Below are 24,017 nucleotides of genomic sequence, written 5' to 3'. Positions count from 1 at the left end.
TAATTTATTGCAAAATCATACATTTTGTTATCCAGACATTTCTTGTTAGTGGACATGAGTCTAACAAAATAATTGCAAACAATCGGCATTTTACTTTCTTTTGTCGCGAAGTCTTGCTAAGACGAGTCTAATGTGTTTTTAGTGTAATGTGAACTAAATAAAATTCGTCTTAAATGTGTTTTTAACATGTGTTTCTGCAAAATGTAAATTCACCTGTGCTCTTTGGAGTCCTTTCGATGTCAAATTTTCAATTTCGGTGGTTCGTAGTTTTTCCTTTGTGAAGCTCTTCAATTTAGAAAGTAAATAAATATTGCATGTAGTCTGCAATCACATGATGTCGAAATGGAAGTGTTTAGTTTTGATAAACATCTGAGCCTTTAAAGTTTGGATTTCTTTCTCAACTTGATGGAAAAGCCTAAATGTGTTCCTATTGCAATTCTTTATGACAGTTACAATGTTTCCAAGGGTACTTTTAAAGTTATTGTTACTTCATGTTTGATATTCTAAGCGAAATAACGTAGTATTGAGAAATTCCATTCCCATTCCCCTTGTACTTGTTCATATTGCTAAGTTTGGTGCTACAGCATAATGACATTGCCGCATCGGTGTTAGCTCATTTACATCTCTCCAACTTTGTCCTAGATTGGTATTACCTTTTACAATCTCTCATCTTGTCTTTTCGATTTCTAGTGAAGACGTGTCCTGCGTTAATGGTCCCCAAGAATGGCAACATGATATGTAGTACAGACGATTTTTCCTTCGACACGACTTGCCAATTCACGTGCGATACAGGTTACAAATTGGTTGGTTCCAGAAAGCGCACGTGCCTAGCTGTGGCGTATTGGACAGGGATAACAACACGCTGCAGAGGTGAGTGCGTCGGTACTGTGAAGCCGCCTATATCTTATATTGTATTTAATTAATAATTATAAAAGTGAAAACTTTAAGAAATATAAAAGTGATTCTAACTATATATATATATATATATATATATATATATATATATATATATATATATATATATATATATATATATATATATATATATATATATAATCTGAAACAGATTCAGTGTAAAACTTCACGAACTGTTCTAAAATATCATGAACAATACTAGGCGCAATGAAAAAAAATAATCATAAATATTGGTGCAATCATGACGGCATTTAAACATCTCTCCAAAGTCTCTCAAGGAAGTTGTAACATTCGTACAATTGAAAGATAAACTATGTATGTTTTTCTGAACACAGTTTTTATCATGTATGATTTTAATGCGTTGATGAAGCCTCACGTTTCAAAGAATTACATGAGTAAAAAGAATAGGTATATATCTATCTATCTATCTATCTATCTATCTATCTATCTATCTATCTATCTATATATATATATATATATATATATATATATATATATATATATATATATATATATATATATATATATATATATATATATATATATATGACAGGATCTAAAACATACACGAGTCTCTAATGAAACCTGAATTGGTAAAATTAATATAATAAATTAGAGACAAACAGTCATACATATGATTAAATTGTTATAAAGGATAAACAATATATCAATTTTAAATAAATTATATAATTTTATATAGTGCATTGGCATTAAGGCCATTAGGATACAAGGTATCTAACTTATGAATCCAATAAGTTTCTTTTATGAGTCTATTCATGTCTCCACGCACGAGACATGAGCCCAAAACATAACAAGAAACTATATTAACCAGAAATGGCACGAACATTGGAACTCCACTACCAAAGGCAGGATACTCTACTCCATTATAAAAGAAACAAATAGATCCATCAAACCACCCAAAGTGAACAGCCTGGACCAAAAAATTATCAATTGCATCGTAACCGGAAAGACAAAAATTAGCAGGAAGTTTTGGGAAACATCTAGGACCCAAGCTTGTTAATATCAATTGCTATCATGCAAAACCATTGAAGACCTGCCACATATATTCAATAGCTAATCAAAATATCAGGTAGCTAGAATGGAATTTCAAAAAAGCCTAAAAATAAAATTGGATCCCCAAGTACTTATCCAGTTTCCTTAAAAATAACAACCCCGACATAAATCTGACCTACCAAAACATACTTAAATTCCTAGACACATCCAAGCTAAAAGACAAAAGTATAAAACACCCCAAAAACATAAAACAAACAACGCGACCTCACTTAAAAATAAATTTGCACTAGCAATTGGGCACCCTTGACGTGTCCTGGGGGACAGGAGTACTCAGCAAGGGTGTCCTTCTAGCACAAAAATAACAACCTGTAAAACATACATAACCCACCCAAATACTCTGTGTGTCAAACAGAGCGATTGAAATGGTATTACAATGGAAGACATAAAAGTATTAGAAAGCATTAAATTAACAAACAAAACAAAAAAGAATTATATGTGAATGTCTAAGAACAGTAAGTAGAGTGTTTAATGTAACGAAACAATTAACAATTTTACCAAAGTATTTTGGAATTAAATAATGCACATCAGATTCAGCATAGCGCTTTATCGTTGTCCTGCTATTCAGTCTAAGGTTCCGGTTGACTCCGAATTGTTGGATACCTGAGAAGATAAAACTTTCCTACATTGCTAATATTGCTTGACAACAGATCATTAGATGTGTTTAATAATACACTGTAAAATTTGACTGTGATGATTCTCTGAACAGATGCAAAGCATAGAGTGACATGATATGTGGCAGAATCGGCTAAACTGGGTAGTGTTCATGGTAACAGCTGGTCGTGGGATTTCCTTCTGCCATTTCACGAATCAACGCATTCCAGAGTTAGTTAATTTGTTGACAGATTTCATGTTTACACACAGATTAGGAAATGAATGAGTGAATATGCAATTCCTTTAGCTGGTACGGATAGACTTAATTCCTGTAGCTGATACGGATAGACCTAATTCCTGTAGCTGGTACGGATAGACTTAATTCCTGTTCCTGGTACGGATAGACTTAATTCCTGTACCTTATACGGATAGACTTAATTCCGACTTGCAATATCATTGATTTAAAACAATGTGGCATATGATGCAACAAGTTTGACATTCTCATAGGTACTATTCGAAATCATACAAGGATTTTTAGAGTTTCGAAATAAAGACTGTATATAGGGAAAAATTAAATTCGTGGATTTGGTTGATGGTACATGAAGATTAAATCACCGTGCAGCTGTTTTGCTGGACATCTACTGGCTTGATTTTAGTTACTTTTGCAAGATAATATCCGATTTACAGACTGAGTGAAATCAGATATTACTCCAAAACATTAGATAATTTGCATCTTGGGAGCGCAAGTTCAAAATCACGATAGCTATCACACGGTCTTATCACACGGTATGTCCCCACGGTATTGGACACGACTATCGCACGGTTTGCACCTACACAGACCCAGCTATTAGATGGTCTCATATGGTGTGTCCCTACTGCATTAGAAACAGCTAATCAGACGGTCATTCCCCACAGTAGCATACACAGTTAGTCCATACATTATCATACCCAGATATCACAGGGTATACCCCACATTATAAGACAGAGTTATCACATGGTCTGCCTCCCCCCCACCACGATGCCAGACGCAACTATCACACTGTTCCCCCGTATCAGGCGCAGCTACCGTATGGTCTGCCTATACAGTATCAGACAAAACATTATCGTGGTCTACCCACCACATTATCAGACACAGCTTTCACATTGTCTGCTCCACAGTGTCAGACACACTACACTGTCTGCCACAACAATGTCATTCACAGCTATTAAATGGTCTGCCCTACAGTATCAGACACACTATACTGTCTACCACGACAGTGTCATTCACAGCTCTCAATCGGTGTGCCCCTCATTATCAGACACATTACACTGTCGTCCACAACAGTGTCATTCACAGTTATCAAACGGTCTGCCCAATAGTGTCATTCACAGCTATCAAACGGTCTGCCCCACAATATCAGACACACTGCACTGTTGACTCCCACCGTATCAGAGACATACACATTTATCACATGGTCTGCTCCTACGTATCAGACACAACTATTATACGGTCCCCTCATTATCAGACACAGCTATCACACGGAAGATGTGTATGAGGAGGTTGTGGATAAGGTGGTGTTGTTGAGTTGAAGGTTGGGGTGTAGTATGGGTAGAAAAATCCCCTTTATCCACATTTTCTATGGCTTGAGCAGTTGTTAATATTGTCATTGTTGCTGATGAAATTCTGTTAGCAATTATTAATCTTTCTCTTTGAATGATCTTTTCAATATTTAATCTAATGGTGATTATTCTTTAACATTTGAATTTATTTTGTTAAATATTTTGTCTAAAATGTATTTCCAATTATATTGAAAGTCCAGCTACTTGCACACACTGGTTTAGATTCAACTGTTTCCAATGTTTGTTTCTTTGAGATCTTTGTTAAGCTTTTCATGTTTGGTCAAACCTTTGAACATCAGTTTTCATAATTTATTTTATAAAGTGCACAACTTCTACAACATTTACATAGTCCTTTATTTATATTTCCTATGTGCTATGAATAATCATAAAGTTGCAGATGGAAGCATGCCACTTTGAATACATTCGTGATATTTGCCAGTTATAGTCTTAGGTGTTATTATCCGTTGATAGAACGGTACATTCATGTTAATCATGTGTATTTCAGTCTTCTAAGAAACTTACACAGATTGTTGTCTTTGTAAAGCAGTTGGTACTGACGAATCCTTAGATTATGTCGTCAACAGGGCTTATCAGTTGTATTTCTTTCATCTTGTTTTGCCAAACTAATTCAAAAATTCATGTAGAGTACAGCCAGCTAACACTATAGTGATGTTTCCTTAAAGATTTGAACCATATTACCAACAGGTTTTTCATAGCAGAATGTTTATCTATATTTTTAAGTTATTTCTAATCAGCTTGCATTATTATTCCTCAGAAAGTTTTAGTGAGGCATTTTCCGGACAATAACTTTAGAAGGAACAAACAGGTAATTCGGCTTGATCGAAAGGATCTGCCAATTAAACAATATAATAAACTTCTTTTCGAACTTTTACATACACCACATTATATTTCCAAATAGGAATTTCACTGCCTATTTTTCTTCATGAAACTTTGTATGTTTATTACAATAGTGAAGAATTATCAGTGGTAAAAATGACAAAGCACAACTGGAAAATAATTGTGATTTATTGAAGTAAAATAGTAACAAACTCATTTCTCCAGAATTTGAAGAACACAAAAGAGAGTTGAACATAACTATGATCGTTTGCTCGTTTTATGTGCAAAATACAAAACGTTAACCGGTAACAATTTAAGTGACATATAGTTGGATAACATCGACACTCCATACCCAAATTAACCCCCAAATTACAGCAAAACAAAAAATATTAAATTTAAAATAAAAAGCAAAACATTCCCGAAAAAAACAAGCCTCCAAACAAAACAAAACAAGTCATATGAAATCTTTGTCAATGGTAAATGCTATATCTGCTAAACTTTCCAAGTCATTCTCGGATGTTGCACTATACAATGACATCACTGAGTAGCAATTTTATTTCAATCAATAATGTCTTACAGAATCAATTTAAAAATCATTACATAAAATCAAATTATAGTAGAGACTTTACTGGGGGAAAATGTCATTTAAGCTACGTTTGCCTCATTCAGAATGGATTGACGATTTAGTAGCTTTTTCAATATATGAATTTGAACAAGCGAAAAAAAGCTAAAAGAAATAAGAAAACTACGTAGATTGTTCGAAATGTGGACGGAGTACAGGAAGACATATTGTCTTGCACATCATTGACAAATTGCCATTATATGATTAGTTGCTTATCATGCAATAAAATGAGGGTAACACATAAATTAAACAATACTATTGAAAATATCCTCACAGATGAATTTAGCTATTTGAATCATTCAGCTTTGATCTATTGATCTTCTGTCTCTTTCCTAGTAGGCATCTTAACGTTTTGGGACCTGTTATTACTGGCTTGTATAGCTGAGTTGTTTGGTCAATGATGTTTTTGTTGCTTATGTAGGGATATATTGAACGATAAATATGGTATTACGTAATGAATGTGTAAACTAGATTTACTCACACCTTCAGGTTTAGTGAAGTTTTAGCACCTTTGGTAAAACTCAATCACACAACAAATACTGACAAAGATTTATCTAATTGAATGATTTGTTTTAGTGATTGTAAAGTTTAATTCCTTGCCATGTTAATAAATCTATCGTTTTCATGACTTTGGCATCGCTGTCTCACGCATTCATTGTATCGCTCTCTTTGTTTCCGTGTATTCTTTGTTGTTGTCTCGGTTTTCTTCTCTCCATTTTTGTACATGTTCTTTTTCGAGCGTTTTTGTGTGTTTTCCGAGACACTTTTTAATGTATTATTTTTTATCACTGTTTGCATTTACTTCGTTTATTATTATTCTCGATCCTGTTGTTTACGTTTTTACATTTGGAACTTTTCCTGAAATCAAGCCCTTTATGTATCCTATTAAATTTGAAATTGTGTTTCCTAATCCTAGCAACATTGAATGACTACCTCTTAAATGAGTTTGAATGAACCATTTAACGTCTTGAAATACAGAGGTACAGGTTAGCGAATACCTTTCGAAGTTTACATCACAAAACTAGAAAATACATGGATTTGATCTTGGCGGACAACTTGAAAATGTCAACACGAATTCCGAATTCCCAAAGTTGAAGGCTTTGAAAACATCTTGATCAATAATGGCTAAAAACTAGATAATTTATGAATGAACAATATTACCTCCGATTGGACTGACGTGTGACATGTGTTACTAGTCTTCAAAGACAAATATAATATTGTATCTCGTTTTATTCTTTTAGGCGTACAAGTGCCGTTCGCTTCGTTCTTTCGGATAGTTTTAAACCTGTTTCCTCGGAGAAATATTTATTATCAAATAATATAGCTAACAAAATAAAGCGAAAATAATTCTGTAAGAAATGGGCTAAACAAAGAAAGAAAAATCTCCAGAGACTTTTGCAATAAGGTAGTCTTATCTTTTGGTATAGAATTTTTGGAATTTTCCAGCAAATGACATGATTGATTTTTATCTTCTTCTTCGTGATGTTTCAGTGATTACGTGCAAATCTTTGCCTGCCATTCGTGATGGAAGTATATATCCCGCTGTTTGCACAGAAAACGATGAGCTGTCATATGGAACTACTTGCTCGATCACGTGTCGCTCAGGCTACACTCTGATTGGTCCACACAGCAGGCAATGCCTGCCTAATGGAATGTGGACCCCCTCAATGACCACCGAGGTCAGTCATTGCATCGGTAAGTAAATTTATACGTAGTCTGCTCGCTTGATGTTTACGAAAATATGGATTCAAATAATAGATTTTTAAGTATGGTGGGGAAAGTTACATTTTTAATAAAAAAATACGAAAAGCATTGACGATCGTTAAAATGTTGGATAGAAAACACCTCAGTCAGAGATAGAATGCAGATTTGAGAAGAGCAGTTTGAACCACTCCGATTTGAATCCGAGTCTCGAAACAGTGATCTTGAACAGTGACGTGTAGTTTAAAAACGTTTGATGAATTTTTGTTGGTCTTGTATTCATCAGCCTGAGGCAAAGGAAAGTGATAAAGTTCACTATAAGTCTTCTGCGAGAACAGTTTTTACAATTCCAATCATGAATGAAATTTGTTAATTTCTTACATTCTGTTTATTATACCAGATCGTCCATGGTCTGCCACTGTTGCATGTAAAGATCTTCACCAGTTTGTTCTAGTAAATAAAAATATGTTTCGTAAGTTGATTTGTGAGGTATGAAATTAGAGATTAATAGTACAATATGCCTTCCATTCATCTCTTCACAGATACGGCTTCTCCGTTCATCATGTGTCCATACGACATCAACATTGTGGCAGACGTAGACTCGGACACAGCGGAAGTCAAGTGGGAAGTACCATTGGTGGTAGATAATTCCGGCTACGTTCCAATAGTAACTACCACACCGGCAGAGGTGCCACCGGCCAAGTTTCCGATCGGCACTACCAAAGTGACCTATATAGCTGAAGACCTGGCAAAAAACCGCGAGCAGTGCTCGTTTTATGTCCATGTCAAAGGTAAGTAACCATCAGTGCTATGGAGCTCTATCTTTGTTTTCGTCATGGTGAATTTTAGTTATCACACAATGAATCTTTTTTGCAGTATCTTCTCAGATTCTGTTGAAATCATGCATTGCCGGGGAGCGAATGTTAAAAATATTAATATAACATTTCTCCACATATATTCAAATTTTGTAGGAAAATGGTAGTATTAGAAAAATACGACTGTTTATTTCATATCGAAATTTTCATTTTCAGAAGCATGACAATATTTGAATTATTGAAATTTTAATAATCAAATTCCCATTGATTCCCTTTATTATGAGGTTTGTGCAATAGGTGTTGAAGGCTCAAAGATTTGTTATTTTTATGGACCACTACAATGTTATCTTTATGGGCCACTACAATGTTATCTTTATGGACCATTACATTGTTATCTTTATGGACCATTACAATGTTATCTTTATGGACCATTACATTGTTATCTTTATGGACCACTACAATGTTATCTTTATGGACCATTAAAATGTTATCTTTATGGACCAGTACATCATTATATTTATGGTCCACTACAACGTTATCTGTATGGACCATTACAATGTTATCTTTATTAACCATTACAATGTTATTTTTGGACCATTACAATGTTATATTTATGGACCACTATAATGTTATATTTATGGACAATACAATATTATCTTTATGGTTTATTATATTATCTTTATGGACCACTAGAATTTTATCTTTATGGACCATTACATTGTTATCTTTATGGACCACTACAATGTTCTTTTTATGGACCCTACAATATTATCTTTGTGGACCATTACATTGTTATCTTGATGTACCACTACAATGTTATCTTTATGGACCCTGCAATATTATCGTTGTGGACCATTACATTGTTATCTTTATGGACCACTACAATGTTATCTTTATGGAACATTACAATGTTATCTTTATGGACTACTACAATGCTATCTTTATGGTCCATTACAATGTTATCTTTATGGACTGCTACAATGTTACTACCATGTTATCTTTATGGACCATAACAATGTTATATTTATGGACCTTTACAATGTTGTCTTTCTGGACCATTACAATGTTATCTTTACGGACCACTATATTGTTATCTTTGTGGACCATTACAATATTATCTTTATGGACCATTACATTGTTATCTTTATGGACCACTAATATTTTATCTTTGTGGACCATTACACTGCTATCTTTATTGACTATTACATTGGTATCTTTATGGACCACTACAGTGTTATCTTTGTGGACCATTACAATGTTATATTATGGACCTTTACAATGTTGTCTTTATGGTTCACTACAATGTTATCTTTGTGGACCATTACATTGTTATCTTTCTGGACCATTAGAATGTTATCTTTGTGGACCATTACAATGTTGTCTTTATGTACCATTACATTGTTATCTTTATGGACCACTACAATGTTATCTTTGTCGACCATTACAATGTTATCTTCATTGACCATTACATTGTTATCTTTATGGAACACTACAATGTTATCTTTGTGGACCATTACAATGTTATCTTTATGGACCCTTCAATATTATCTTTGTGCGCCATTACATTATTATCTTTATGGATGACTACAATGTTATCTGTATGGACGACTACCATATTATCTTTATGGACCCTACAATATTATGTTTGTGCGCCATAACATTGTTATCTTTATGGACAACTACAATGTTATCTTTATGGACCACTACATTGTTATCTATTCGGACCATTACAGTGTAATCTTTATGGAAAACTACAATCTTATCTTGATGGACCACTACAATGTTATCTTTATGGAACACTACAATATTATATTTATGGACCACTACAATGTTATCTTTATGGAACACTACAATGTTATCTTTGTGGTCCATTTCAGTGTTATCATTATGGACCACTACAGTGTTATTGTACCTCTCATTTGTCGGATTGGCCACACACATACGATGTGATAGACAGAAATATAACATTTTATAGGAAATTTTCTATAAATGGTTCAACACAAAAGTAATAAATATTCTTATACAGAGATGAAAATTTTAAACTTATTTAATCAATAGAAATGTTTTAAAATGTCAGAACATTAATCAGTGAATCAAAAATCAACAAATCAATCAGTGAAGCAGTCAATCAATCCGTAATTCCCAAAAATTGACAATTTAGCACCTTTTATATTTATATTTTAATTTAGATGTCTGGACTATGTAGTCTGAAATAAAGAATCCTTATCTTATTATTTGCATGAAACAAACATTTTTCTTACAATAAACAAGTTAGCTTCTCATATGTTGTCCTCCAATAAGCGGATCACCTACTCAACCCTTTTCTAAGAATGTTGGAATTACTTTTACCAATTTTACCTACCAATGTGAACGATTGTTTATGTTTTTAAACGTTATTTTGTGTGTACCAAGTCATTTGTAAGTTTTTGTGCTAGTTTAAGGAGACACCTTTCCATGGCAACAATTCGGGAAGAAACATTATTCGAATAGGCGAGTTTATTGGGGACGGGGGTGAGGTGGGATCGTACCGGGGCGAAATCAGTTTAGGAGTTGATCTAGTTTCTAACATCATTATTAGATTCTAATTATTCTCAGTCATAAATTAAGAGGATACATGTATAATGAATGATCATTATCGATAACTGTTTCCATCCGTGAATCAATATGACTCTCAGTGCCCCTTTTGGTAATTGCCTATAAATGGTAGAACCCATGTGCTCGTGTGCTAAGTTTTTTCATTCACCGAACATTATTTAATTTATTGGGAGGTGGGGGAAATGCTAGGTGCTAATATTATCTTTTGAACGAAGGTATTATTTTTTGCAGCAAATATAATGGATATAGCATTTCTTTATCAAAGCAAGAATATATTTTCAAGCTATATGGTGGCTGGATTTTTTTCTTCTCCAAAACAAATACACCTTCTCCCACTCCAACCCCACCGCATGAAAGTTAAAGAGTTCATACATTACAGTTCGTATGCTATGTGAAAATAGCTTGTGACTTGGCTCTTTTGGTCGGTGTGCGGAAAGGGCCATAAATTACCAGTGCTGGTTAGACACGTGGATTTTGGAATACTTTAGCACTTATATTCTTTGTTCTTTTTCAGTTAAATTTATTTGTATTTTAAAAAATGTATAATTTGACTTTTACTCTAATAAAGGTTATGTTTGACCATCACAACATCTCGAACTGATAAAGCAGAATTTATGGATTGGGCGAAAATATTCATGGACTGGTTGTTTATAGGCTAAAAAGCATCTGTATGCATGTTTCAATATGGTATTTCCACGTTCATGGATGAAAACTTGTTTGGTGCATGGAAAATGTAATAATCACATATATCAGTCTCATAGATATTGTTCCGTCTGATCCAGATTTTTCTATTTGCTTTCCTTGAAATTTGAGTACAGTTGGATTTTTTTCATGACGTTAAGACTTATTGTTTAATTTAATTGTTGTTTCTTTGTATGTGAGTGGCTGATCAGGCAACTTTGTTCTCTGAACTGTTTATGGCACTCTTGACAGGAGATGCAGCTTGGGCTTGGTTGATCAAAAGAGGATGTGCTGCTTTCTGAGATTTACACGACTCATGCTCTGCAAGGCTTCTGCAGTTTTCGCTATTCAAAATATATAGGTCTAGTATGAATGATTCTCCACCAGATGGAGTGACACTATGTGAGATATTCCTAAGACTCAGGGTCAGTGCTGAAGTGTTTCAAGGATGATTTGAGGGAATCTTTGAAGTGTTTCTTCTGAGATCGCTTTCCCCCTTCATTTTGCTATATAATGTCTTAATTGGTAGTCTGACATCCTGGTAATGTAGTCTTCTCGTCTCAACTGCGATTTCATCAGCAGAGTGTGGATGCTTGGAATGCCATCTTATATTCATCACTTTCTTCAGTCAGCCCGTATAAAAATAGTTTAGCTTCAGAAATGTCACCGCTCAGGTGGCTCAGTGTTAGAGCATACGCCTTGGATGCCAAGTCATAACAAAGACTTATAAAAATAGTACTAACAGCTTCCTTGCTTGGCGCTCAGCATTAAGAGGTTATTGTTGGGACTTGGTCAGCCTGGTTTCAGGATAATGTAACTGGGTGGGACATCATAATACATGTCTGCTAGAGTTCAGTCAGTACTTTTATGCCATGTGTGAGCCTGTGGCTTTGTAGACTTCTGCTAGCACAACATCTCCTCTAGGTATTTTGTCATGTGACAGCAGGTGATTATTTCCAAGATCTCAGTCAGCTATGGAGAATGAGAAAGTGACACATTGATTGACAGTAGGCTCCAGGTACTTTGTAATGTGACAGCAGGTGGAATTCTTCAAGGTCTCGGTCAGCTATGGAGAATGAGAAAGTGATTTACACTAGGCTAATCCTATGAATTGCCTGCCTGCTGATGAAGGACTGTTGATTGAGGATGTTGGATTGTTTTTCCCATCCTTGAAGTGTCTTAGCTTTGTTAGTGATTAGTGTGGTGCGGTCAGCACTCAATATTGGAAATGTTCCCGATATATGTGGACTGTAGATTGTCATTGGAGTATCATATAAGTTTATCTCATTTTACAATCTGTGCATATGACTATTTATGGTATCACTGGCATCACCAATACTCCCTTACTGGTAACTTCATCATGCATCAGTTTTTATATAAAGATATTTCTTGTTTGATTCTATTTTAGACTATCAACCTCCTCGAATAGACAGATGTCATTCCCCACTTCCGATCGTGTCCCCAGAACCATATGCTAACGTGTCATGGGAGGAACCACTCTTCAGTGACAACTCGGGACAAGAGGTCAAAGTTGAAAGATCACATTCTCCAGGACTGTTCTCAACTGGAAAGGCTATCGTGACCTACACTGCACATGACAAAAGTGGCAATAATAGCACTTGCACTATAGAAATAAATGTTATACGTAAGTAACTACCAAAATTAAATTGATCCTTCAGGAATACATGCATGACCATCGGAATATATCATAGAATAGAAACAAATTTCATATATGATTTGAATTATATTGAAAGAAATTTATATCGCCTCGCACTTATTACTTTATTTTGAGACAAACTAAAGTAATACATTTTTATTCTCACATATATCAACAGTTTGTTTAAGCTTATTGTCTTTTTGCAATTTTAGTGGCTTTTTGTCCAGCCCAGATTCGTGTGAAGCAGGACATAACAATCACTTTTCAAATGGTAGCAGTGGCCATGCCAACAGTGAGGTTTGGGTTAATGTTTGTAATTAGCAGATTGTTTTAAACCCCTTGATAAAGTCTCATCATACTTTGCATAAACTACATGTATGATGAAGCTAAAACAATTTATTATATTCATGCTTGCTCACCTTTACCTTGTGGTCAAGAAACCCTGTCAAAGAAAATTTGAAGTAAGATATTTTGTTCAAAATCTTTTCTATTTTTAATATATTTATTAAACTCCATGATAAATTAAATTTATAATTGGCCTGAATCATCATGAAGCTAAGGTAATTTATTCTGTGATATGCTTGCTTCCCTCTTTGATCTTGGGGTCAAGGCCACAGTCATAGAACCGTTACAATTTTGCATAATGATTCTAATTTGCTTATCATTGTACTTAAAGTACTTAATGAATTGTCTTCATACTTGGGATGAATCATTATTAAGCTAGGACAATAGTTTCGGTGACATGCATGCGTACCTCTTTGACCTTATAGTCAAGGCCAGAATCATTGAACATTTTACTTAAGGGTTTAGGCAGTTGCTTTTATTTCTTGATGGATTTTCTTTTTACCTGGGATTAATCAGCCTGAAACTAGGGTAATTTATTTTGCACTTAACCTCTCACCTATTGTATTTTAACATCGTGTTACACTCCTATAAAACTTATATTAAGGCTTTGGTCAAAGTTTTTCATTTGCTTATAATTTCTTAAACCTTTTGAGCAATTTTGTTTATATGCTGGATGAATAATTTTTATGAAACCAAGGTAATTCATTCTGCAACATGTGTTCCTGTCCTTTTGATCTTGTGGTTATGGTCACACATTATGCACCAATGCTTTCATCATTTGCTCAACAAGTATGACCTTCATGTTTGACTCTATACATATTTAAACCTTGCACAGTCTTTATTGTTATTTTGTACATCTCCACTCTTGAGAACTAGAGTGCCTGTCCTTTAGGTAATACAATTATTGAGCTGAATCTTTAGCTTGAACTTTTTGATCAAGCAAAGAAAGGAGATTATACTTTTGTAACACCTTTTCTGATTGGCTAATTCCAGGATTCATTGTACAATTTTACAGTTTAATCATAACCTTCGAACTGCAGAAGTGTTGTTAGTATTTCATGATTCATCATAAAGTCTGCATTGCACATTAGGTTTCTTAATTTATGCAAGTAATAAAGAGGACATCCTGAAAATCAAGTCATGTTTTCTTTATTGTAATCAGTCTTTGATTGTGTCAAAGGACTAATACTTACATTGTTTTCCTGGGCAGCTCACCCTTGTGAGTATCCCTCTACCCCAGTGAATGGCAACCGAACCTGCAATGAACTGGATGAGGGAGTGGTGTGCAGATTCACATGTATGGAGGACTATGCATTTGCCATACCCCCTGCAAAGGAGTATATATGTGCATATGACAACATCTGGGAGCCAAGGGATAAACTTCCTGTACCAGACTGCTCAGGTGAGGATAATTTGATGTTTGAAAGTGAAATCATATCTTGTTACATCTGCATCTGTACTTGCCTGCCATGAATCCATGAAACCCACTGGTAGAGTATTATTTGCATTTAAGAGCATATCAAGTAAACGTAGGTTGATTTTGCAGCTGAAATTTGAACTGCAGTAGAAGTGATCAAAAACCATAAAGTTAGGACCAAGATTAGATGTTAATCATATTCATATTAATCATATTCATGTTAATCAAAGTCATGTTAATCATATTCATCATGTTAATCATATTCATTTTGTTAATCATAGTCATGTTAATCATATTCATCACGTTAATCATATTCATTTTGTTAATCATATTTATTTTGATCATATTCATCATGTTAATCATATTCATGTTAATCATATTCATCATGTTAATCATATTCATGTTAATCATATTCATTATGTTAATCCTATTCATGTTAATCATATTCATCATGTTAATCAAATTGATCATGCTAATTATATTCATCACGTTAATCATATTCATCATGTTAATCATATTCATCATGTTAATCATATTCATGTTAATCATATTCATCATGTTAATCATATTCATCATGTTAATCATATTCATGTTAATCATATTCATCATGTTAATCAAATTGATCATGCTAATTATATTCATCACGTTAATCATATTCATCATGTTAATCATATTTATGTTAATCATATTCATCATGTTAATCATATTCATGTTAATCATAATTCATCATGTTAATCAAATTGATCACGTTAATCATATTCATCACGTTAATCATATTCATCATGTTAATCATATTTATGTTAATCATATTCATCATGTTAATCATATTCATCATGTTAATCATATTCATGTTAATCATATTCATCATGTTAATCAAATTGATCATGCTAATTATATTCATCACGTTAATCATATTCATCATGTTAATCCTATTCATGTTGATCATATTCATGTTAATCATAATCATGTTAATCATATTCATGTTGATCATATTCATTTTGATCATATTCATCATGTTAATCATATTCATGTTAATTATATTCATGTTAATCATATTCATCATGTTAATCATATTCATGTTAATCATAAGTGTTCTATTAAAGTTGAATGAAAGGATACTTACCTGAGTTCTCAGTTTTGTACAAGTCAGTCTCCTTTGAAACTGACTTGTGTAGCAAAGTAAATTTTAGAATACAAGTACTGTATAATTTATGCATCAATCACTAATAAACAAGTTATCTTTTCAAACTTACCCATAATACCCATTTCCTGTTCATCTCAGTGCGCCAGTTGTCCAATGATGTTGTACAGCCAGCATCCCTGACATTTACCGGCAGTATCTCTTGCAAACAGCACAGTGTCCTTAACCAGATGGAGTCCAGGTTTGAGAAGAGAGTGTCACAACGGGTGAGATTTATTTCTCTCATTTCTTTATACATGTATGATACAGTTCGCCCATGTGAGAAAGGCATGTGGGATGTACTTATCACACATGAGAGCACTCAATGGCATGTTCACATCATTATGAATGCATTTTTGGCGGCATCTTGAAAAGACAAATCTAGCCTGCCCATAAGCAATAATCCTTGTTGTAGCAATGTTTTTGTTGCTATAACTGAACACTGCATGCTCGTTCTGATGATGTAAATATTTCTGATGCTATTGTCAGTTGTGATGATACAGCATGGTTCTTTTTGCAACACTATTTCCCATTTAAAATCTAAAAGCTACTCATCAGATTCTCTGATTGGAGATTCATAGGAGAACCCACTGAATCACAATTTGTGTGCCGGAACATAACAAAAGTTCGTACAAATTGTGATCTTTGGGGTGGAGGTTTTGTATCCCAAACCAGTGAATATAATGGATTCTGTTATACTTACACTGATGTATGCACAAATCAACTGCTATAGTAAAAATAATGGTTTATTAGGTACTTAGAACTTATCTTTCGGTACGCAGAAATTTATCAATTGATACAATTTTGTTTTGAAACATAACCCAGAAATATATTTGTGTGATATCCAATTAGATATTTCTGATTCGAATATACTAATTTTTTCATTCACAATAGATGCACAACTTTGGTTTGGTGTTTAAAAGCACCTAAACACATTAAAGGTTATACTGTACCAAGGTCTGTTGAATAAAGTGTCGTTCTCAGAGATACACCAAAGTGGTTGTTAAACTGACCTGGTCTGGGAAGGATTCAAACCAGTTTCCTTCTGGCGGTGAGTCTAGTGTACTAACCATAAAGCCATCATGGCTCCATTTCATTTCTAATTATACAGTATGCATTAACTGAAAAGACATCAAGGTAATTTCATTTCTAATTAATGCATAATTTCAAGGGCAATCAATGCTTGACAATTATGTTCCAAGCAGTTTTGCCTCAAGTATACCTTACCTACCATGTACTTGTTAAATATTTAGCCAGTAAAGGTACATCAGTAGCTCACTCATTTTATTTAGTGTGCAAGTGATGTATTAGAAGTGTCGTATTTGTATTTTACATACAAGTATATTTTATACATGTAGCTTCAGTTACTTTCAAAGTGCATATAAGAGCCAGAAATTATAAAATAAACAACACCAACACGTAGAATGTGTTTTTCTAAAAATGAATCCAATAAAGACTATTGTCAAGTCAACTTACAAAGTTACAGAGAGAGAAAAACAATTTTCCTGGACAAAGAGAAACATCAGCATCGAAACTAACTAGAGGAAAATCAAAAAGAGATAATCAACAACCAAATAAATCAGCATATGAAATTGACTTCATCAATGTAAAAAAGAAACGTACAGTAACTAAAAATCACACACGGAATAATCAACAACCAAGACATGAAAAGGAAATGGAACAAGCATCACCAAGGGCAAGAATTACCTATCAACCAAATGATATTAAAATAAATAATAGATCCATTCGAAACAATATAAAAGTCATACTTTCTCAAAGTTGTGTAAAATTATAAATTTTGCACCAGATAATGATGCACATTAAGGCAAATATTCAATATAAAGAACTATACATTTTGTAACAGGAAAACTATACATTTTGTAACATATACATTTTGTAACAGGAAAACTATACATTTTTTAACATATACATTTTGTAACAGGAAAACTATACATTTTGTAACAGGAAAAATATACATGTTGTAACAGGAAAAGAATACATTTTCTAACAGGAAAACTATAAATTTTGTAACAGGAAAACTATACATTTTATAATAGATAAGTATGCTGAGTAAGAGAAAGATTCAATATAAACTGCAAGATGATTGCTATAAGAGGCTGGAAATTTGCATAAATAAGTTTGGCTGTTCTTCTTCATGTCTCAACAAGAACATGGTTGACTCCAAACCATTGTTCCGTCTAATCACGTCCTTCATTATAACATGGTTTCCATTATCATAATAACATGACTCCTATTATACGATCTTTCATTGTAACATGTTTCCTGTTATAATGCCCTTTATTAAACATGGTTCCTGTTATAAGGCCTTCATTATAATATGGTTCCCATGATATGGCCCATCGTAATATCATGGCTTCTATTATACGTCTCTTCATTATAACATGAGTCCTATTATAAGACCCTTCATTATAACATGATTCCTGTTATAAGGCCTTCATTATAATATGATTCCTGTTATAAGGCCTTCATTATAATATGATTCCTGTTATAAGGCCCTTCATTATAACATGATTCCTGTTATAAGACCCTTCATTATAATATGATTCCTGTTATAAGACCCTTCATTATAATATGATTCCTGTTATAAGACCCTTCATTATAATATGATTTCTGTTATAAGGCCCTTCATTATAACATGATTCCTGTTATAAGGCCCTTCATTATAACATGATTCCTGTTATAAGGCCTTCATTATAAAATGAGTCCTATTATAAGGCCCTTCATTATAACATGATTCCTGTTATAAGACCCTTCATTATAATATGATTCCTGTTATAAGACCCTTCATTATAATATGATTCCTGTTATAAGGCCCTTCATTATAACATGATTCCTGCTATAAGACCCTTCATTATAACATGATTCCTGTTATAAGACCTTCATTATAATATGATTCCTGTTATTAGGCCCTTCATTATAACATGATTCCTGCTATAAGACCCTTCATTATAACATGATTCCTGTTATAAGGCCTTTGATTATAACATGGCTCCTGTGATAAGATAGTATGCTTATAAATCCTATTTCATTAGATATTAGTAAAATTGTATGTTTCACATATATTCATTAAAAGGTGATCAGACATTATCATACATTTTTTCTATGACACATGGATAGAGTTATAATGGCAAGGCATTGCATATAAATGAATACCAGTAAATTAAATTTATGCTTGTTTGACCAGGATAATATTTTCTCTTGAATAAAAGTATGTGGTTTGTCACAACTTCTGTATCAAGCAAGTGCCCTGATTGTTTTTTTTTCAAGGTTAATGAACTTTGTGAGGAAAACGTGTCTTGTCATGTGGACAAACTTCAGACAACCTGTGAAGAGGAAAATGGTAAGATTTTTCTTGTACTATTGCAAGTATAATCATCCTGAATGTGTATTTAATGAATCAACTAGGTCAATCACCTGTGATGAAATAGTTGAATGAATCAGCTAGGTAAATCACCCGTGATGAAATAGTGGAATGAATCAGCTAGGTAAATCACCCGTGACGCAGTAGTGGAATGAATCAGCTAGGTAAATCACCTGTGCTGAAATAGTGGAATAAATCAGGTAGGTAAATAACCCGTGATGAAATAATGGAATGATTCGGCAAGGTAAATCAACTCTGGTGGAATATGAAGCTTTAGTCAGAGAGTTTGAGACTTGCCTTGAATTTACAAAATATTTAAAACTTCCTGATAAAATATGTCGAAAAGTTATTAATATTTTGACATGAAATCTTGAACTGAGGTTATGTTGTTATAGCTATTGAATATGCCTGTGAGTTTGAAATGCTTCTGTTTTAGTGTGACTACAATTCTAAACGTTAAGTTCTGGTCATTACTTTTAACTTTAAAAGTTGTATGATGTCCATGTAGGGACTAGTTGCAAATATAGCTCACATTTATGTATGTATTAATGGCTTTAATTAACATGTACAGATGCTGTTAAATTTCAGAAAAAAATAACCTTTTCAATGAGATCACTGTGGCACATCCTTGACACAACAATCACTTTAGTGTGTATATATGTGTGGGTGGGTGTGTATCCATCAATTCATATATACATCCACATTCTAGATCAAGGCCAATTTTTAAAAAGTCTTTTTATAGATTAGGTAAGATTTATGCTAGTCCTATTGTTTAAGATAACTGAAGCATTACTATATGGAATTTGCATTTCTTAATCCCATATGGATGAATAGTCGCATGCAAAAGAATCCATTATAAGCCATGTGCACAAACGTTATCTCTGCCCTTTGAACATTTTAAACAAATATAATGAGACATAATCCTATTATTTCTACAGAGTTAAACAGAATAAGGGTTGTTCTCGGACGCAAAAAGAGGAACACAAGGCGCGTTAAGAGATCTGACAAATACAAATTTGAGAAACTGGAGCCTAGAGGTGAAGTCATGGATGGATCCATCAAATTTGACTTTAATTTAGAGGGTAAGAGTTCTCTTGCAAAAAGCAAAGAAATGTCCAATAGTATATAACATGAACTTTCGGACGGCTTGTTTTGGGCCTCAGGATTCGTGCTGCATTAAGGTATTTCAAAGCCACTCTAGCCACACCAGTAAATCTAATGTTGTTGCCTCAGATAAAATGATATCATTTAGAATGCCATCTTTCAAAGAGATCTAAACCTGCTTGTAAAAGTCAGTTTTAATATGGTCTTTACGTTTGCAACTAAAACAGCCAGATGGAACATTCTTTATTTTTCGTGTCAAAAAGACTTACATATTAAAGCTATGATGAGGCCACAAATATAGGGCATCAAGTAGAAATACAAGTACTACTATTTCATTTTTGAAATTGTCTTGTGGGTGAACACTGTGAATGAAGTATTGTGGTTTTAGGGCACATGCTGCACTTGACTCCTGGTCCAGTCTGATATTATTATTTGATAGAGCTTTGTCACGCACAATTAATGTCAACCAGATGTGTTATAAATGCTGTAAAATGTTTATATTTACAGCTTGCATTGATGTAGTTTACATAGAGGTGTGTGTGTGTTTGCATGTGTGTGTGTGTGTGTATATTCTATCCTTGATCTACCTTAATTACAAAGGAGTTGACATTAATGTGTCCCACAGTTGTTCATTTGACTCGAAGTAACTAAGTTTTATCTGTGTTATATATGGCAAGCTCAAAACATATTTTCCTAAGACACAAAAGAGCAGCAATTGCTGATTCCTTACATTTTGCATAAATATTCTAACTGCATGGAGGTAAATATTCAAAATGCATTGAGGCAAATATTCAAACCTCATGGAGGGTAATATTCAAACTGCATGAAGGCAAATATTCAAACTTCATTGCTTGATATATATATATATATATATATATATATATATATATATATATATATATATATATATATATATATATATGTGTGTGTGTGTGTGTGTGTGTGTGTGTGTGTGTGTGTACTGATTCTGGTCAGTTAAGGCTTTCTAAGATAGGCCAGAATAATGAGTTGTTTGTAAATGGTACAACATTTTTATTAGCTTTCTGTGGCACAAAGACATGGTAATTTGTTTCACTCCAGCTAGGAATTATTCTTGGGAGTAATGGGAGGGGAACCATTTGTTACAGTAGCCATAAGTTTAATACAATTGAAGGGACTATTATTAACTTGACCACGGAAGGACATATAAATGATTATTTATTGCAAGGATGTTATCTTATTTCAGTTATTAACGAACTTAAAATATATAATGTATTAAATATAAGGAACGCAGCTGAGTTTAGTTTAGGTACCTACATAAGATGGAGGAAAAGTGAAGTGGCATATCTTTTTTCTGTCTTTATTGGGCACTGTGATGCTCTCACTTTGTTTGTTTTAGGCTCTGTTCCAACCACTGGGAATCCTCAAGTGGACAATGAGAGACACCATATGCTGATCAAAACCTTCAAGCGGGTCATAGAGAGCTTAAAAGATGATGCTAAACAAGGTCACTTTAACCTGGAGATATCTGGCAAACAACTGGAACTGGTTGACAACTCATTCATGTCACAAGAACCCAAGTTCATGTGTAAACCTGGAAGTGTACTTATCAATACATCTTGTGGTGAGTAAACAATTAATGTTAATTATGTTGTAATTGTAGTCATCTGATATACTGGTCTTCCAAAGGTTGAACAATATATGCAGTTGTCTGGATGGATGGATCACCTTTCATAGGCTGAACAACACCTGCAGTCATATTATATTCCATCCTTTAAAAGGCTGAACAACATCTGCAGCCATATGGTATGCTAGCCTCTGACAGGCTGATCAACATCTGCAGCTATATGGTATGCTAGCCTTTCACTGTCTGATCAACACATGCAGCCATATGGTATGCTAGCATCTCACAGGCTGATCAACAACTGTAGTCAAATGGCCTGCTAACATACCACAGGATGAATAACCATCTGCAATAGAGACTGCTAGCCTTCCACGGTATTTTTTGTAAATGCAAATATTTATCTGCCATACAATATACAAATAAATTATATAAAAATTAGTACAAATATATTAATATTATAGATTTAATAGCTATGAAGTGAATCGATATAAAACATCCGTATTTGTCATAATATACACATGCCTTCATAAGAAGACATTTTGCATTTTGATCAAACTTGCAAAAATTGCACACTACTGAGCATACATTTCTTGACCATGGAATATCTTGTTGTCGGGAAGGAACTGCTGACAGCCACCTAGAACATTCTGGAACTTAACCTTGTGCATATCCAATGTTTTGTTACCATATAATTGGTAAAACCAGTCTACAAAATAAATCAGATATAATTTTGTTCAGCATATTGATGATGGTACAGTTTACACACCTTCAATGTATACTGCACTAACAAAGACAAAGGAAACTACTTTTTGTGGTATATACTTACATGCCATTGGATCATGATTGATGATATTAGCAATGTATGTCTATCACTGTGGGATTCAACCTTACAAAATGTACAGAAAAGTAATTGTTAAGGGGACAGTACTGGTATTATGCTCAGTATGGTGTTTGACTTTAGGTAATGTGGATTAGTCTTTTCTTGTCTTGGGATTCTGTTCAAGTGTCTGTAATATTCATACACATATTTTTTAGATGTAAATTTGCTGTAAGTTTTCAATCATAAAACACACAAAGGTAAATCGTGTGTGAACATTTTTTCATTTACAGTGATGAAAAGAAAAAATGCAAGTAAATCTATGAATTTTGTTTAAACAGTGAATTGCCCAGTTGGAACATTTTTCAATGTGATGAGTGAGCACTGTAAAAGTTGCCCTAAGGGAACATTCCAGCCCCAAGAGGCCCAAATCAGCTGTCTGATATGCCCCAACCAAACCTCCACAACATCACAGATGTCAAAAAGTCCAGAACAGTGTAAAGGTAAGAAAAAGCATATTTATTGTCAGTAAAACTTTGCAAAATAATTAAATAACTGACAGTGAGATGTCACATGAAGAAATATACACATGTATTTGTCCAACTTGTCTAATTTAAAAGAAGATTTTTTGTGTGTGACTTATCATAATGTGAACATAATAAGTCGGAAATTTATATTTTAAGTTGTTTTTATATTTTACATTTTTCTTTACTTTTGGAACCATGAATTTATTAAAATTGATATTTTCAGAGACATTAAAAATATAATAAAAGCTATTGTAGAATCGAAGCCAGTTTGACTGGATAATAAAAGTTACTTTGCTTGACATAGTCAAAATTACTTGGACCAAATCAAAGTTAGTTTGACTAACCTAATGAAAATTATATTCACTGACTAAATCAAAATTAGTTTGACTGATCTAAAGAAAATTACATTGTCTGACATAATCAAAATACTTTGTCTGACCTAATCAAAAGCCAAGAGCTCTGGTAAAATCAAAATTACTTTGATGGAACTAATCAAAATTATTTTATCTGACCTAATCAAATTCCAAGAGCTCTGGTAAAATCAAAATTACTTTG

General features: G+C 33.5%; 1 protein-coding gene across 3 annotated transcripts in view; it reads left to right on the top strand.

Moving 5' to 3' along the window:
* LOC149808180 (sushi, von Willebrand factor type A, EGF and pentraxin domain-containing protein 1-like) overlaps nucleotides 1-24,017 on the top strand; it is a 144,342-nt gene that overhangs the window by 38,606 nt on the left and 81,719 nt on the right. For all 3 annotated transcript variants that reach the window (XM_089974307.1, XM_089974299.1, XM_089974291.1), the window contains exons 6-15: nucleotides 691-870; nucleotides 7,130-7,333; nucleotides 7,882-8,130; nucleotides 12,839-13,075; nucleotides 14,643-14,834; nucleotides 16,132-16,256; nucleotides 19,318-19,390; nucleotides 20,350-20,493; nucleotides 21,894-22,118; nucleotides 23,277-23,438. In XM_089974307.1, coding sequence (XP_089830433.1) covers nucleotides 691-870; nucleotides 7,130-7,333; nucleotides 7,882-8,130; nucleotides 12,839-13,075; nucleotides 14,643-14,834; nucleotides 16,132-16,256; nucleotides 19,318-19,390; nucleotides 20,350-20,493; nucleotides 21,894-22,118; nucleotides 23,277-23,438 — 1,791 coding nt within the window. The remainder of the gene's footprint in view (nucleotides 1-690; nucleotides 871-7,129; nucleotides 7,334-7,881; nucleotides 8,131-12,838; nucleotides 13,076-14,642; nucleotides 14,835-16,131; nucleotides 16,257-19,317; nucleotides 19,391-20,349; nucleotides 20,494-21,893; nucleotides 22,119-23,276; nucleotides 23,439-24,017) is intronic.

Source organism: Sinohyriopsis cumingii, chromosome 1 (genome assembly GCF_028554795.1).
Source record: "Sinohyriopsis cumingii isolate HCF-2022 chromosome 1, ASM2855479v2, whole genome shotgun sequence".
Taxonomy (NCBI): Eukaryota; Metazoa; Mollusca; class Bivalvia; order Unionida; family Unionidae; genus Sinohyriopsis; species Sinohyriopsis cumingii.
Note: the sequence above shows the minus strand (reverse complement) of the source record. Positions and strands in the feature narration are given on the sequence as shown.